Source organism: Camelus dromedarius, chromosome 3 (genome assembly GCF_036321535.1).
Source record: "Camelus dromedarius isolate mCamDro1 chromosome 3, mCamDro1.pat, whole genome shotgun sequence".
Taxonomy (NCBI): Eukaryota; Metazoa; Chordata; class Mammalia; order Artiodactyla; family Camelidae; genus Camelus; species Camelus dromedarius.
Genome location: NC_087438.1, coordinates 107,146,802 through 107,165,562, shown reverse-complemented (window position 1 = coordinate 107,165,562; position 18,761 = coordinate 107,146,802). Strand labels below are relative to the sequence as shown.

The 18,761-nt window shown below is 35.6% G+C and overlaps 1 protein-coding gene across 1 annotated transcript in view; it reads right to left on the bottom strand.

Annotated features, from left to right (window-relative positions):
• Positions 1-352: 352 nt before the first annotated feature.
• G3BP1 (G3BP stress granule assembly factor 1) overlaps positions 353-18,761 on the bottom strand; it is a 28,308-nt gene continuing 9,899 nt past the window's right edge. Inside the window, exons 2-12 of the mRNA XM_010987273.3 lie at positions 14,286-14,398; positions 12,109-12,190; positions 11,449-11,622; positions 9,188-9,278; positions 8,150-8,243; positions 6,655-6,856; positions 5,289-5,390; positions 4,956-5,067; positions 4,595-4,723; positions 4,103-4,212; positions 353-1,522 (exon numbers count right to left, since the gene is read on the bottom strand). Of these exons, the coding sequence (XP_010985575.2) occupies positions 1,316-1,522; positions 4,103-4,212; positions 4,595-4,723; positions 4,956-5,067; positions 5,289-5,390; positions 6,655-6,856; positions 8,150-8,243; positions 9,188-9,278; positions 11,449-11,622; positions 12,109-12,190; positions 14,286-14,380 (1,398 nt within the window). The 5' untranslated portion in view covers positions 14,381-14,398 and the 3' untranslated portion in view covers positions 353-1,315. The remainder of the gene's footprint in view (positions 1,523-4,102; positions 4,213-4,594; positions 4,724-4,955; positions 5,068-5,288; positions 5,391-6,654; positions 6,857-8,149; positions 8,244-9,187; positions 9,279-11,448; positions 11,623-12,108; positions 12,191-14,285; positions 14,399-18,761) is intronic.

The window sequence follows — 18,761 nt, the reverse complement described above, 5'->3', positions numbered from 1 at the left end:
ATGTTGCCAGATTAAATTTTCTTCCAGAAACATTTTAATAAAAATTGGCCATTTCCAAGTAACACCCACTGCATCCCATCAATAAAAGGAACCATAACAAAATAGAAAATTTACCAAATTGCCATGATTTAAAAAAAAAAAAAACTTGAGCACATCTGTGAAGTCCAGTATTAAAGTCACACTCTTTCTAATGGGCTACGATTAGGACTTTGAATAGATATTGAAATAAAACTCAATACAAATGCTGAACTATTCAGGACAAAGGACCTCTACAGAAGCATCTGTTCTGAAAGGCATTCCAGTTTGAGACTTAATTTCAGAATAAGGCATAATAAATGAACAGAAGACATACAGGGTGAAAGAGGGATTCTGCAATTCCCAACATACTCTGAACCTGACAGAACAAATCTAGGGTTTTTTTTTTTTTTTATTATCTTTCTTTAAACAATTGCCAAGACTGGAATCAAAGATAAATAGAAGGCACAACAGTTTTGCTCCGGTTTTGGGTTATTCAGACTTCAAAAAAATTTTTTTTTGTGTTTTTCCTTTTTTTACAAACAAATTAAACATGAAAAAACTCTACTTCAAAAAAAAAACCTAACAGTTCAAGAAAAGCCTATCAGTTGCATTCTAGACATTTAAAACCTAACTCACAATTTAAATTTCAATGGTAAAAACAGTAGGTTTTAGAATTGTTTTGTGACCACATAGAAGTAAAAAAAAAACTCCACTAATACCTTTTATTCAGTTTTTAACCATACCAGTGAGAATCAACAAAATTGTCAATTTTTCCAATGGCAATTGCTCCACACCAGAAGGTAGTCATGACTCTCAAAGAAGAAATAATTTGGGTTTTTTCTGCCTTCAAAATGTTTATCAAATCCTGTTATTCTCACAGGCTTTTGAAACACGTAGAAAATAAGTAAGAAATATTCCAATGAATGAAACATACCAAATGTCAGTAATAAGCAAGACACATTCCTTTGGGGAAATGGCTGTTAAAAAAAAAAAAAAATCCAGTCTGTATACGCAAATAAAGCAAGGAAATTCAGTCTTTTTTTTCTTCTTTAAAAATCTGTTTTTCCTAAAATATCATTCCACAAAATTGGAAGTGAAGGATTTAAAGGTGAGGAGAGGGAAGGGAGGGCGGGAAGGAGCACACACCATTTTAACACAAAAAGTAAAATTGTACAAACTGAAGCAGTTTATAATAGACTAGGGTCATATTCCAAGATACCAAAGGTTGGCTGAAGAAATTCACCATTTGGAAGGAGCTAGGATTTGTACTGCTGTGTGAAAATCAGTGAAGAGGAATTCACTGCCTTGGAGCCAGGCCCCGTCCCACTCCAAATCCTGGTTTCTGCACCATGCCTCCACGGGGTGGGCCTCTCATTCCACCACCCAGCCCACCTCGAGGGCCTCCAGGTCCCCGCAGGCGATTATCTCGACGGTCCCCTTCCCGGGCGGCTCTAGTCTTCTTTTCTTCCACATTCAGGCGGACCTCACCTCTGAACATGATGGGCTGTAAGAATCAAGGTGAGCAGATTTACACAGAGGGCTTATGGACCACTGACTATCAAAGAGGAAACAAAGCTATTTTAAAGAACCAGCAGCGTACAAATCAGCTACATCTTCACAGTTCCATCTCTGTCTCAAACGCAGAACACGTAACTTTCCCATTGACAAATACACGGAAATGCAGTTAGGTATGCAACCTATTTAAAAAAACTCAAATTAAACAACACAGCAGCATAAGTTGTTTTCACTGTATTTATTAAAGCAAATCTTATATTCCTTTAAAATTATATAAATAGAATAATATAAATAAAAATTGCCACCTTTTCCATGGATTTGGAGGCTTAGAATAAAATCCCATCATCACCAAATGTGGAATGATGGTGCTGCGCATATTTCTGCAAAGTACATACATGTTTCAAAAACATCACAAACTTCATCTAAATATAACTTTAACAAAATGCTATCTAACTTAATAGAATCTTGAAAAATACTTAAGATAATAAACATATCAGATCTTAGCAAAGAAAAAGAAGATACACCCACACTAAGTCTTAGGCCTTCTTTTTCACCAACAGAGCTAAAGTAGACAACAAAGGGGGTTCTCAAGGTTCCAATGAACTTGATTTATACTCCATGCTGGCATTCACTGCTTTTCTAACTGAAATTTTTTTTTAAATAAAGATTCAACAGTTCTTACTATGCACAAATGTTCTAGATGCTTGACATTTGTTATCTCATTTAATCTTCATTAACAACCCCTTGAGAGCTATCATTACACCTATTTTATAGAGACCAGCAAACTATGGGCCAGGGAGGTTAAGTAACTTAGACCACATGGGTCACAATGCTAGGGACTGATTTAAGAGCAATGTACACCAAGGTGTCCTGACAGGGAAGTGTAAGCTCTGAACCACTATGCCACACACACAGCATGTCAAACACTACACAGCACGTCAAACACGACTGCTCATATGTGGGCTATTTCTGGGCTCATAAAAAATTACTGAAGGGAGTATGGTAGATTTCTACCAATACCGTGGGATGAGGGAAAGGCAAGCTACATTTGAGGTTTCCAAAGCCCACATCAGTAATCTGAAAGCACACGTGAAGAAAAGCTTACGTGGTGGGGGTGGAGCCAGGGAGCCTCTTTTGAGCTCCAAGTCTAAATTACATTTTTAATTCTAATTACTTAAATGTATACATTTATAAATACATATTTTAACAAATATTCACATATATTTTATATACACATTATATAAATCACACAACACTAATGTGAAGCACTGTTCTAGATAAAATGGGAAAAATAAAATCATTTCAAGTCTGAAAAATAAGAGGTTAGGATTGGAAGTGTTTAAAAGGCAGTTATTGAAGACATCTCTGAGGAGGTATCACAGAGACAGAAGCAATCTAAATGAAAAAAAGTGCCAGGCATACTTAAAACAGTCCCTCTCTGAGGAACTTGACCTCAACAATTCTTAAGCATAATGATGCCATGACTTACCCACATGCATTAAATGAAACAAACCCCCATCCTGGATAATTAACTAGGAAGCCAATTATCAGGTCTGACCTCGTCTGGCCAATTGGGAATATCATCCCATCTAAGACTATAAAATTCAAGGATGCACCAAAAAGTGGTCTCTGGATCTACTGCACGCTCAATGGTAGATTTATCCACAAAGCCTACTGAACTTTTCTAGGTTCAGTACTCTGTCCTGGGTGAGATAACCCACTATTATCTCCTCATTCCTGTTTTGCAGGAGATGCTTCACAAAGATAATGGTCAAACAGTTTGATACATAATGCACATTTGTAGATTAAGGCTCACTTAAATGTTATGACAACATTAAACATTGTGGCATATCTATTAACACTCTGAGGAACATTGGAGGTTTTGGAGAGTCTCCGGGAAATAAAGATCTACACCATTTCTGTAACATGGTTAATAACATCTGTAGTTTTAATTTGCAGACACTGAAAGCAGATTAGTGGTTGCCAAGGGCTGGGGAGAGGATATGGGAAGGGACCGCTTAAAGGATAAGGGGCTTACTATGGATGAAAATGTTTTGCAACTAGATACGTGATAGTTGCACAACAATCTGTATTAAACGCCACTGAACTGTACATTTTAAAAGTTAATTTTGCTATGTGAATTTCACCTCAACTGAAAAAAGTGAGGTCTTAAAAATCCCACATCCATCTCACTAAATTAACAGTACTTACACTTTTGTTCTTCCCTTCTACTACTATTGCTACAAAGTGTTTTTCAACTAACGAAAGATGTGGGGGAAGGGAAGGGCCCTTTTAAGAACATAGTAATTGTGTTAGTACAAAAAACTGTCATTGTACAAATCCCTCTATTATTAGAGAAAGTACTCTTAACATCAAAAACTCGGTTACTTAAGACAGCAGTTTTGTTTTTTTAAATTCCCAGGCAGTGATGGGAAATATTACCCCAACATGCTGGAATAAATTGCACTTTATATATATAAGACATAATTTTAATTTTTAAGAATGAATACATTAAAAGAGTAAAGATACATTCTTATTTTTAACAAAATCAAGATGAAAAGCTGCTTACCCTGTTGCTAAGGACCTTCTGAACAGGCTCCGAGTCATCAAACACAACAAACCCAAAATTGGGCAACTTCCCGCCGCTGTTAATGCGCAGCTCCACCACATTCCCATAATCTGCAAGTGAAACACAATTCTCAAATAACTCAGAACATTCCATCTAAACGTTACATGCACACTGTCCAAAATGACAGCCACCAGTCAGTCCCATGCGACTACAGAGAACCTGAATGCGGCTAATCCAAAGTAAGATGCGCCCCAGGTACAAAATTCACCCCGGACTTCAGACTCAGCACAGCCACAGGCAACAAAGCTCATGCTTCCAGAAGTTGAGATGTTTTAGATACACGAGATTAAATAAAATATTAGATTATTCAGTTTCTTTTTACCTTTTAAGAATGTCACTAGAAAACTTAAAATTACCTATGTGGCTCATTTTCTACTTCTACTGGACAGCTCTGTATTAGATGAATTTAGCATTTAAAACTCAATAACCTACTTTGAAAAAAATCTTTAAGCTCTGATTTGTCCACCTCATGAGGCAGGTTGCCAATGAAGAGCTGGTGACTGTCAGGGTGTCTCACGATTCTTCGCGGTTCAGCATCACCTTGCTCACCAGCCTCACGGACTGAAGAGGAAACAAAAACAGCAATGAATTGGAAGAGAAACAAGACACCTCTCAGTAACTGCTCCATTCAATACTTTTTTCTCTAATGCTCAATACAGATAATTACATCAGTTCCACTATATAGACACATATATACATTTTTTAATCTAAGTACACAAATATCAACTGTCCTCCAACAAGCTCTCACCCTCAACATCCCCAAACTAGAGAAGCCATCCTTCTTAGCTCTCACCTGGTCTAGGTCCCCTCTGGGGAGGAACATTTATTCTCTGTTCTCGAACTCGTTGATCCCTCTGAGGCCTCTGCGGTGGAATCTGAGACTCAGGCTTAGACTCCGGACGAGGCTAAAAAATTTATACATTAACTTTTGTGTAAAAGCAAAGCAAGTTTAGTTTTTTTCTTGTGAAGTTTCCTAGCTAACAGTAATGCTTACACTAGAAAATGACAATTCCGTCACAAAAAAAAATAAATAAAAGCCACCTTGTACCCTTCACTAAATAACTGAAACCACGTTACATGAAAATACAAGTAAATTTGCCTAATATGAGCTTAATCAGAAACTCACCTGTGAAGCCGGGACTTTAACAACATGAGGTGGTATCCCAGTAACTGGGACAGCTCCACTGGGTGGAAGGTTCTTACTGGTCACAGATGCCCAAGAAAAGGTCTAAGGGAACCACAACAATATTAGCTGATTATATCATTATCAAAACAACATGAAAGCTATTAGCTTTTGATTTCTTGTACATAATATACACATATTTTCATAGGCAAGATGGAATTTTTAAGTAACTTGACATTCCTTCCTCCCCACTTTCAAATTTAGTACAAATACCCCTTAAGACTAGTTATCAAGTATCAGCAAAATACAGCTGACGGTCTAAGAAGCTACTTATACTCCACTCAATTTCAAGTTTGTGAATCAAAGAAAATTTCTCTTTCCAAAACCTCTGATTCTCTTGAACTCTATATAGCATAAACACTGACCCAATTACACCAACTTTAGAATTATCTAGAATATGTTTTCAAGCCATATCAAAACCACCAAATTCTGTTATTTACTTCTTAATTATCTTATCTCCATCTCCAATGCCAGGACTTTAATCCAAGATATCATTACCTCTCTCCAGGAATACTATAATTAAGCCACCTAACCTGTCATAGAATCTCAATCCAGACAATTTACCTTTCCACTTGCAAGCTGAGGTCAATTCACTATTTCTCTTTCCTGCTCACCTATGAAAGCTTCCAGAGACCAAGAACCCTATTTACTTTACCAACAGTTCCTCTACTTAGAACGATGGCAAGTGAATTAACCGTCAGGATAAAAGGCATTAAAAGAACCCTGGTCCCATAAATACGGCACTAAAACATTCCTTCATGGAGTATCAAATGTAAAAGGTTCTGTGAGTACAGCTGACATCATCCTGATGTGATTCAGGGAGAGTCACTGAAAAGCTTCAAACTTTTGAAATCATGGATTCTAATTTGGAAAGTAGTTATATTTCAACAATGTTTCCACTTCTACTATTAAGTTATCCTCAATTGGATTTTACAGAAAAGAGCATGAAAAAAATCTGTTGTACCATGTTATTTTTTAAAAACACAGTCACTTGTTTCTTATAACAAGCACATAATAATTTGCAACTTCTAAGAGGAAATATTAAAAAGATGAGGGGTTTGTTGATATGGTGATAAAACAGCACCTGAAATTACTGGTCTAAAAAGTATTCAAAGCTTCCTTACAAGAGGGAAAAAAATTACTTTTGATTTGATAAAGCAATATGTATCTTACTTCTTTCTGAGGCATGGTCAGTATGTAAGAAATTTCCCTCAACAACCAACATGAAAATGCACCTACAAAAGTCAACAACAAAAGAGATTTTTAAAAATAGACTGGAATAGAATAAGAATGAAGACACACTGCATACTCTCAAGTCCTCCTGCACGGTCTGGGCTGCGTCTGCAGGTGCTGGAGAAGAGCTCTTCTGAGCCTCCTCAGGAGGACTTTCTTCCAACACTGGCTCAGACTTTTCCTCTTGGACTTCAGAAACAGGTTCCTGTTCCGGTTCTGGTTCAGGATCAGGCTCTGGTTCAGCAACAGGTTCTTCTAAATGTTCTTCTAAGTCATTGCTGTCACAGTAAAATTTGAGAAATATCATTCTGCCTCCATTGATTAAGCAAGAAATTCACAAGTATTTAACTATAGAGATCTGAACCTAAAATTAGCCCCTCCCCCACCAAAAAAGATCTAAGAATTCCATATCTGAGTATTAAAACAAGATAACTTATTAGAAAAGCCCTCAATGAGCAATCTTACCTGCAGTCAGACTTGCTAAATTCTGATTAAGCAAATACATCAAACAGATCAAAATGAACCAAACCCGTGTTTCTCCGTTAGAATCCCCAAACTATTACAATTTACCTACGACATATAACAAAATTCTAATAGGCTGTGGGGAGGCGGGAAAAGGGGAGTTGTTTAATAGGTACAGTTTCAGTTTTGCAAGATGATAAGTTCTAGTGATCTGTTGCACAATCGTGTGCAAATACTTAACACTACTATAAAGTACACTTAAAAATGGTTAAGGTAAATTTTATGTTACGGGGTTTTCACTACCAAAACAATCTCTCACAATAAACATACACAGAATTTTGGAGAAAAAAAGACATCAGTGATGATTCAGAACAGTTCTTAAACTTCCACATAAGTCACAGGAAATGTCTGTTAAAGCTGTAAGTGTATTCCCCTCTGAAATTCTAATGTGGTAGGTTTGTGGTAGGACAACAAATCTTCATTTTCAAGGAGCAACCCACGTGAGTAATGTATTCAGTCCAACACCACAACTTGAGAAACATCTGAACGTATCCTTTAAGCACTGAATACTAATATTCACACTGGGCACCAAGTAAATAAATCATTTCATTACTACCAAACATTTCTGTTCCGGTTACAGATTTAAAAAAAAAAAAAAGGAAAAAAACACCTTAACATACACAGTCACACATTTGTTTTCTGGGCTAATAAATAAAATTCTTTATTGCTATTTAACTCATGTCTGAATTTCTGCCTGTTTCTGCCTAAATCCTTGTGCACGTTATAGTCCTCCCAAAGCACTTAAAGCAATGCCTTGGTATGTTAAAAACTTGATAAATCCTAAATCTATTTTTCCACTTATGGCCAAGAAAAAAACTAAACCACAAAGTGACTGCTGGATACTATTTAAGTAGTCCTCAGAGTACAATCTACATTAAACAAGTTATATATTTATGTTAGCTCAGAGACCAAAAGCCAAATCTTTCTTCTGGGAAATTATCATTATTTTCTGAGACTTCTGAGCATTATGGCTGCCCTCCAACAAAGACAAAGACTAAACAACCTGAATTCTCAGGCAGCTCTGGACAAAGGAACAAAGTTTTCCTCACCTGACAGTTTGATCATAGAAAGTTCCAGAATCATCAGGGACCACCTCAGGTGTCTGCTGTCTTTCTTCAGGTTCTTCCACTTCTTCTTCAGATTCTAAATGAGAAAAGAAATTTAAAGTGATGTGTACTTACTTATTTACAAACATACTCTCACAACGCTCATCACTATCAAAAAGGCAATGAAATAGGAAAAGTACACATACATAAAAAAGTAAAGAGAACAGGTCAATTGGGTAAAATTGTGACATGGGTTTTAAGGACAGAAATAAAGCTACTGTAGTGTTTGGGTTAAAAACATAGTCTGAGGTCACAATGCCAGTAACCCAGCTCTACCACCTAACTAGCTATATTACATTAGCAAATTCCGTGCATCTCAATGCCCTAATTTATTAAATGGGAACAACAGTACCTAAAGTACTTATCCGTAAAGCTGCTGTATTAACACAATAAACAGAAAGCACTCAGTCTTGTCCCAGCCATACGGAAAACACTAAAACGCTAATTACTCTTAAATGTTTAGAGACATCTCTCCATGGGTCTCTTGTGTTTCTGCACAGCTTACAGTTGAGGCAATGGCTACCCTTTGTTCTAGACTATCTTTTAAGAACATTTACACAGCAAACAGCCTCAAGAAGTGTCTCCCTCCAGAACAAAAGGCAGGCATGGCTGCTGGCCATCACAATATTTCCATTTCTTTAACTTACAGTTCTATCCTTGTAATACACCCCACATTGCAATGCAGGCAAGTATCATGTAACTTCTTCAGTGTCCCATGGAAATTGGCAAAAAAATGTTACTATTGTTGCTGTGAGTACAACCTGTCTACTTCTGACTTAGGAGTTTTATGTCTTCTACCAGTATCAGTGAACCAGGCTAACCTGTTAGCTTCAGGTAGGTTAAAAAATCTCAAAGCCTTCCTATGTCTTGACAATCAGAAGTTACTAATGAAAAACAGAGAGAATTATGAAAATCAAGAAACCTATACTCTTCAGGTCAACCTGAGGCCATCAAAAAAAAAAATTTAGACAAGTTACTTACCCTCCTGAGGCTCAGTGACAAAGCCACCAAAGACCTCATCTTGGTATCTGAAGATATCATTGTGAACATAGAACTTATTTGCAACAGAGCCCTGTAATGCCAACAAAACGGTTTCATTTATTCGGCAGACTTTTAAAAAGCCAAATCACCCTACACCATGGTTCCCAAGTGAAGGCAGTATTGCCCAGTCCAGGAGACATGTGGCAATATCTGAAGACATTTTAATTTTAGGTTTCCCATCGGGAGTACAACTGACAACTACTGAGTAGAGGGCAGGGATGCTGCTATAAACATCCTACATTGCACAGGACAACCTCCACCACAAAAAATTATCCAGCCCAAAATGTTAACAGGGCCAATGCTGAAAAAACTCGGCTCTACTAAGGCTGTTAAAAACTACATTCAAGTAGAGTGCTTAAAATACCACCGGATAAATATCTAAAAGTTGATAAAGCTCTAAATATTTAAGATGCCACAGCCCACACTTCGAATAATTTCTTCAACAATAAATACGTATTACCAACTGCAGCAGAAATTCAAAAATTCCCTAAATCTGTATCCAATACTGACACAAGCAATCACGGATGGTGTAGCTGAAAAGGTTTGTCTATGGGAGGTGCAAGACACACCTAAATCTAAATCCAACTATGTCATTTACCAGATATTCAATTTCTAAGGTACTTTCTTCATCTATAGAATGAGACACCAACTTATACCTTAGAGTTTTGAGAACTGAGACAGTTTATGTGACAATGTATTATACTAAGGTAATGTTAGAATCTTCCTCTTTAAAGGAAAAAGAACTACAAGTAAACTTAGCAATTATCCCATGATTACTTGAATATTTAGAAGTTCATCAACAATTTTAACACTACAGATAATCTAAGTCTTCCTCTAAAAATCTTGACTAAAATGACTTCGTGTAATTTTTCACACTGACAGTTGAGTTATTTTATATTCAAACAGTAAAGTGATAGAGGTTTTACACTTACTATCCTTCAACAGAAAATTATCTTAAGGGTAATGCTGGAGAAAACACTGAATCAGTAAGTCCTCATGGAGCCCCTTCCTTGTCCTCATGCAGACAGGCTTCCTGACTGTGTTCAGTCTAGACAAGCCAGGAAGACAGTACAAATGCAACTGAGCAACATAAACCTTCTGCCCTTTCATGGTAAACATAATAACTAAAAAAACAGGGCTCCTTGAAGAAACAGCTGACCCCAGACCTTGGGTTGGGGCAGGAGCAGAGAGTGTAAGATGAGCCTGATGCATTTTGTGCCACAAAGTGCTCCCCACCTCTCACCCTCTCCATGCGAAAAAAATCAAACAAAAAACCAAAACCAAAAAAACCAGAAACCAGCTCAAAGGAGCTCACACTTAGCAGATCTGGGACATGTGAGACATCTATATAAAGTTAGTAATTCATTAAATCCATTAAATAAACAAAGACCCCATGACAGATAGAAGAAAAGGCAAAGTTCTTTACAAAGAATGCCAACTAATAAATATAGAATGAAAGAACCATCAAAGTAGCAGCTGATTCTGGCAAGTATCAGTGAATGCTAAAGAGTGCCTACAAGCGTGATGAAGAACAGAGTATGTGCACAGTCTCAAAGACTGACCCACAATTTACTTATTAATGAGGAAAGTAAAAATACTAATAGACTAAATGACATCAAGAGCCTAATATGAGGTACAAAAGACATAACCTAAACCTAACCACAAGGAAGTATCAGATAATTCAAACTGAGCCATTCTACACAGAAACTTGTGTCCTCTTTAAACATGTGAACACCTTGAAAACCAAGATTAATGAATTAAAGCAGATTAAAGGAGCTTCAATAGAAAACACAGCTATGAACAACATGTAAGCCTAGACTGAATCTCGCACAAGAGGAAAAAAATTACTATAAAGATTATTATTGGGACAACTACCAAAATTTAAATATGGACTGCAGATGGATAATGGTATTGTATCAGTACTTCCTGAACCTGGTAACTATACTATGGTATGGAAGGCAGTTCCTTACTCTTAGGAAATGCTCACTTGAGTATCTGAGGATAACTAGGTATCATATCTCCAACTTCTCAAAAGGTTTAGAATTAAAAATGACAGGTAAGTAGAAAAAGAATTATAAACAAGCGGGCAAATGTTGACAGTGGCTCTAGGTCAGATATATGTAGGAATTACTACAGTACAATTATTGCAACTTTTCTGTAAATTTACAGTTTCAAACCGTTCATTGTTTCTTTGTTCATACCTCAGGAGCAAGGACAAAAGTCTGCATGAATCTCCTCAAAGCCTGGTTGTTATTAGAGAGCAAGCCCATCACCTGGACCACCACGCCATCATTCAGAGTGGCATGAGCATCGACGTGGCGGATCTTAGTGTGGCAATTGGTGAAGTTTTGCGACATCACTTTCCTATGGATTTCCTAAGGAATTAAGACAAGAGGTAAGGACTCAAAATTTACACAGCCCTCAAGAACAACTAACTTTCTAACACAGCAAATATAGAGAATTTACCTACGCATATTCAAATTACAAACTACACGGACCCCACTGTAATTTGTACACTACATTCCCAGTGACCACCTTGAGACTTTTAAAATTACTGTCCTGAATTAATATATCTAAAAATGTTTACAACAGGTGATCCTCATACTAAAACCAATTATCTCCTAACAAAAAAACTTCAAAATATATCATACAAAATGAACAAAAATGACAATATAAGCTCTTCAATGACTATCATATAAATCAAATAGTTACTGAATACCTAAATTTCCAAATAGAAGTTGATCTTCTTCAAATAGATATGATCTTCAAATATCAATAACTCTATTAAGCATGTATCCACTTCAATTTTATGGGTTATGTTCTAGTTACTTAACAGCTTACATAAAGCTTGTTATGCTTACTTTCTGTCCATAGACCGCATCTGCTGGCTTTCCATTTGAATCCAATCCCCCATGGACATAAGAAGAGTTCTTTCCATAAAATCTGTAAAACAAGAAGATATTTGACATCTTTAAGTATCCTAAGACCACGTATTTACTGTTCATGTTTGGTACCCATCTGCCTCACTGGTACGTTCTTGGAGGCTGGAATGTGTTTCTCTTTTCATCTTTGTATACAAATCATACATCCATCCCCTACATGTCACAGTATTTGCACAATGGGAATGAATTTGGTCAAGGAAGCAGAACATTTCCCCCCTCCCCCCACAAGTCACAAGTTCCAGGTCTCAGGACAATTGTGTTGGGAAGGATTTGGTAGTTCATGTCAGAAAGACCACTTAAAATACAAGCCCTTGCTTTCACTCAAGGGGAAAACAGACAGTTTTGATACAGACAAGGACATCTATATTCTCCACAGATTTGAGAGTCCTTTTATATCTGAGAATACATGTGTTGAATTCCCATTAAAAACCCAGTAACTCAGGCAGATAGATGGGTCTAAGGAGTTTTCCAACAATTTCTGCTGATGCATCAACATGTTCAGACTTAACTCTTCATAGCTTTAATTCATCTATATCCTCAACTACTTCATCTTCATTACAATACTCAATTAGGAAAGTGCCAACCCTATCCTAACCACATACACAGGGGAAATGCCCTAACTCAGGGGATAACCACTATTAGGATTTCTTGATCAGATGAAAAAGTTTTCACATACAAGCTTATTCATGTCATTCTGCATCCTGATTGTACTTTCCTCTGCCCCTCAAAAAGGGACAGATCTGGGCCCATGTAGGTCTCAAATCTACCTTACAACTTTTAAAGTCACTGAGAGGCTGCATGTTAGCCAATCAGTTCATTGCTGGCTAAGCCACCTTTCATTGTACCTTAGAAATTAAATGTGAAAAAAGGATTGTTTGAATCAATAAATAACAACATTGACCAAGAAATATATTAATGTATATGGTTAGTTTCTTTCATCTCCTGCTCCATTTTAAATTCCAAATTTGTCTAACTGCAAAGGGCACAGAATACAATTTTAAGAAAAAATACAACGAAAAGGGAGAAAGAAAAAAAGTTGAGAGACTTATTCTATCACTTTACTAAGTGTGAATACCAACAAATTTTTAACCTCTTAGCATCTTTACCTGTAAAATGAAGTTAGCTCTCCTACAATGCCTTACTAAAAGGTTTTTATAAAGATCAAGAGTAAAAAGGGAAGTGTTCCAGAAATTGTGAAGCCTTAAAAAAAAAATACAAGAGATATTTTACATTTTCAGAGTCAGGACTCAACACAATTTACAAATATTCTTTTACACCTAATAATCACGTGGTATACAATATGCAATCGGCAGAGTACAGAGGAAAAAATAGTTCTGGTCTAACAAATACACATTTTGAAATTTCTAAGAAATATTTTAAGTTCACATATATAGACAAGAGTTTTGTATAATGCAGCATTGTTTGTAGGAGGAATTAATGGAAGCAACTTACATATTCATCATTAGGAGATTAAGTATAAGCTACACCTCTGGAAAATAAAAACTCTGAATACTAAAATTATACTAAAATTAATGTGGTATGTGTACTACCTTTGTAAGATGATTACAGATTTTCAAGTAAAAAAGCTAAAACATAGTATATTAAAAATATTGGCATATACACAGAAAAATTGTTAGCACTGTTTTACTAAAGACTTTCATGTTTATTTCATACATCTGTTTTAATTTACAAGCATAAATCATTTCCACTAAAAAGATACCCAATATTTTAAAGCATACCAACACAAAAGTAAGTCACTACAAGAACAGTCTTATATCTTCAATATGCATTCTTACTAAATTTATGATTCACCAAGAACAGCAAAACAAAAAACGGCAAAAACAAAAGCATAAACATTTTACATTTCCAGGCATTATTTTTCTGATAATGTATAGTTAACAGTCCAGTTTTTAAACATTAGTACATTCTATTTAATATTATTACATAATTTTAACAGTCATCACTTTTTGGTACTTATGTACAAAACACTATAATGCAACAACCCTACAAGGTGCATGATGAATAAGAATCTCAAGCGTAAGCACCTACATAATAAAACACAGAATTAGATGATGCCCAGGAAACAAAAGTTTTACCTGTGTAGCATGTCTGGGGCCTGATTCAGCAGTGTGTAATACTGTCTCACAAATTCCCGCCCGACCAGCAGGGGACTAGGCTTCTCCATAACCATTGCTTTGGTCGATTCAACCTGGGGGAAAAACGTCAAATATGTTCAACCTGAAAGATCCAGTACAAGGGGGAAAAGTGGCAGGGCAGAAGACTGAATCATTTAGCTAAAATCACCTCATGAACTAAAAAGATCATGCCAGCAATTCTTGGGTTTTAAAAGGAATAAACAGTATTAGAACAAACAAAACCCACATACATCAGTGAGATTTTAGACATTCAAATTTACTGCAATCAGATGAATGCTAGAGGAAAAAGTCACTACAAAGAATTAGTCCATCATTATTACCAATATTCAATTTTCTTAAGCTGAATATAAGAACCTCAAAAGTACACAATTCCAATATGCATCCTATCGTAATTTTTCTAAGCTATTAAACTCAAGATCATTTCAATTGTCAGTGGGGTGGGATGGTATAGCTCACTGGTATAGTGCTAGGTTCAACCCCCAGTACCACCATTAAAAAGCTAATTAAATAAACCCAACTAACAGTCCCCCCAAAAAGATTGCTCCAGTTGTAACATTACAACATATTTTTATTTATGACAATATTAGATTCAAGGGTGTTAAGTCAATATGTATGCCTTTGACATAAAGGAACATATTGTCATATTTTTGGCCAAACTATAGAAATTTAGAGTATCTTTGAAAAAGAAAACACAGAAACTAAAAATTCTAAATATTCTGAGTTTATAACAGGACCAAAAATAAGAAAATAGAACAGGCAAAAGGTAACAAACAAGATATTTTTAACGCAATCAAAAAATCCCTATGACCTTGAAATTATGACTTTAAAGTTAGTATTGCTGAGTGTTAAGAAAGGCATCTGGTAAAAAAAGGAACCCTCCTACTTTTGGTGGGAATGTAAATTGGTGCGGCCACTATGGAACACAGTATTGAGGTTCCTTAAAAAGCTAAAAATAGAGTTATCACATGATCCAGCAATCCCACTCCTGGGCATATATCCAAAGGAAACTCTTAATTCAAAAAGATACATGCACCCCAGTGTTCACAGCAGCACTATTTACAATAGCCAAGATACAAAAGCAACCTAAATGCCCATCGACAGATGAATGGATAGAGAAGATGTTTTGTGTGTGTGTGCGTGTGCGTGTGCGTGTGCATGTGCGTGTGTGTGGTGGACTCAGCCATTAAAAAAATGAAATAATGCCATTTGCAGCAACATGGATGGACCTAGATATTATTTATATTAAGGGAAGTAAGTCAGAGAAAGACAAATATATATTGCTTATATGTGGTCTAAAAAAAAAAAAAAGATAACAAGTGAACTTACTAACAAACTGGAAATAGACTCACATAGAAAACAAACTATAGTTACCAAGGGGAAAGGGGTGAGGGGGACGGATAAATTAGGAGTTTGAGATTAACATATACACACTACTATATATAAAATAAACAAGGACCTACTATATAGCACAGGGAACTGTATTCAGTATCTTGTAATAATCTATAATGGAAAAGAATCTGAAAAAGAATATATATGCATAACTGAATCACTTTGCTGTACATATGAAACTAATACAGCATTTAAATCAACTATACTTCAATAAAAATAAATAAATTTTAAAAATGAAAGGCACCTAGCACACAGTAAGTTCTCAATTACTGTCAGTTATTGTCGGAAAAAAACAAAACAAATTTATGGTTACCAGTGGGGAAAGAGTGGGGGGAGGGATAAACTGGGAGTCTGGGACTTGCAGATACTGACCACTATACATAAAAGAAACAACAAGGTCCTACTGTATAACATAGGGAACTATATTCAATCTCTTGTAATAGCCTATAATAAAAAGGAATATATATATAACTGAATCACTATGCTGTACTTCAGAAATTAACACATTGTAATAAACCAACTATACTTCAACTAAACAAAACAAAACAAAACCTTTCAAAAAAATATTTGGCAAGGGATAATCCAACTTTTCATTTGAGAAGATAAAATCATTCTGAACTTAAACATAAAAGCAAATGGAGGCATGTGTAATTACAGCATAAAGGGAAAAGGAGAGAAATTTTATTTCAGTCTCCTTAAAGGATGGGCAAAACAGATTGAGTTTGGTTGGTCAACTCTTGCACATACAATGTGTGGAGATGTTTATCTTCACTTACTGCATTTCTGCATTCTTCTTAAATACCTGTCCCATTTACTACCCGTTTCACCAAAATCTAAGAAATTAGACTAAGAACAGCAATCTAACTGCATCATTGATACTGCCATGGAGTCTCATTATAATAATAATTTCGAAGTAATATTTTATCAAATATTACTTCTCACATCCAATCTTCCCATGGAGAATGATGAAAATCCTCTAGGTTATATATCAAAGGTAAGAAAAATAAAAATTTATTCATCAGTCCTAGAACTTCTCCTTTCCCTTTCTTTGAGCTTATCTAGATAATTCATACGAGTTAATGTCAGTCATCTGGGTTTCCTCCAATAGCTTTGCATCCTCCAAAGGCTGACATTCACACTGCCAATACTACATGGTTCACTGAAGTGGAAGCTCCAGCTCCTCAAATCTCTCCTTTAAGCTCTTCTATAACAAATATCAACCAAATTTCCCAATCAGCACAAGGGAAATGGTAGAACTGTTTAAAAATATTCCCATCAATTATAATTTAAAAAAAAGAAAAAGTAATATTCTGTGTGTGTAAATACACATAGCACATTAGTGAAAAGGAACAATATTGCTTCAATGTAAAAAAAAAAAAAAAAAAGACTGATTTCCTAAATTAAAATAGCCAAAGGCTTCTAGAATTTTACATAAGTCACGGTTGGATAAAAATAACATTTTGAAAGGAGACAAGCTTCTTCCTAGGAGTTAAGTTTTTTAAAGACCACTCCTTATGTAACTTTTCTTAGGTAAGCCCCAAAACTTGAGTGACACATAATAGGAATAAAAACTTTCATTCAACATTCTCAACACACATGGAGGTTAGAACTTTATGAGCTAAACAGATTTCTGATCATCTATTTGCCAGGTTGAACTGTCCAGTTTTCCAGAATTCAGACTGACAGCAGATACAACATTTTTTTTTCAATTACTATGAAAACTAAGCTAAGGTGCTAGAAATCATAAAGTAGTTGCCTAAGAGGGAACAGACTGGAAACGACTCGAGAGAAACTAGCTGGAGGGAGAAATGTTCTTATCTGAGTGATGGTTACCTGCATAAAACCAACTTTTCAAACAGGACCCTTAAATTCTGTAATTTTATTGTTTGTAAAGTATGTCTCACAAAATCAAAATAAAAATGCTTCCACATGAAAAAAAATAATCCTTAAGACACCATAAAATATATTAGAATTATTAATACTGAACCATCCAACAGCACCAGTGACTACAAAATGTTAAGTGAAGATCTTCAGTAATCTAAAATCACACACTGAAAGTTCTGTGAATAACCTTATCTATCTGATGACCATTCTCAGTAACAAAGAAAATGCAGAAAATTTTGGTGATTTGAGCCCAAAATATTTGAGTCTATAAAAGAGACTCAATCCTCATTAGAAAAATTTTATTTGCTAAATCACTTACCTGAAATTTCCATCTTTATTTCTGCCCGAAACATAAAACAGAAGCAATGACAAACATGTAAACTAACATCACATCTTCTGAGAATACATTAATCCCACCCTGGTTCATTAGAACTCTAAATTCTATCAAATCTAAAATAATGAAAGTAAACAAAATCAAATGATGAGGTTCTACCAGTTACTGACCCACTATGACAATTATCAACTATGTATATCAATGAAAAGACATGCTAAAAAGTTCCCAAGATTCTCCCTCATTTATTAAATACTGAAACACTGTCCTTTTAGGAAAGGTTTTACAATTTTGTACATCTATGGAGACTCTGGCTGTTCCCTATATAACAGCATATGCCAATGGATGCATTATTGGTTGGACTATGAAGCACGTACCAAAATCAGAAATAGGAGACTAAATACATAGTCTTATTACTTTAATTATCAACAGCAATTCCCCCTTCCCCATGCCCTTGTGAAGACTCGAAGACTTTCTAAAAGATATCTGCCACTCTCCCAAAACAAAGTAAGTTCCCTGAACATTCCAAGTAATTCCAATTTGGACATCACTCTCTTGGAATACAGCTTTCAGACTGACAGGATAAACCTTTTGCAGTATGTATCACAAATCACTCAAAAACAGTATTCCTAAGAATGATAAAAACTGAAATCACTGTAGTCTAGAAAGATGAGTGATGAAACAAACAGGACCTGGGAGGGAGGAAGGTAATCACTCACTTTCACCAAAGGAAATTTATTTTCCACTAATTTTATATCCAAGTTTGTAATACTGTGAATGTCGTAATATGCCAAAACTGTACTCTATGATAG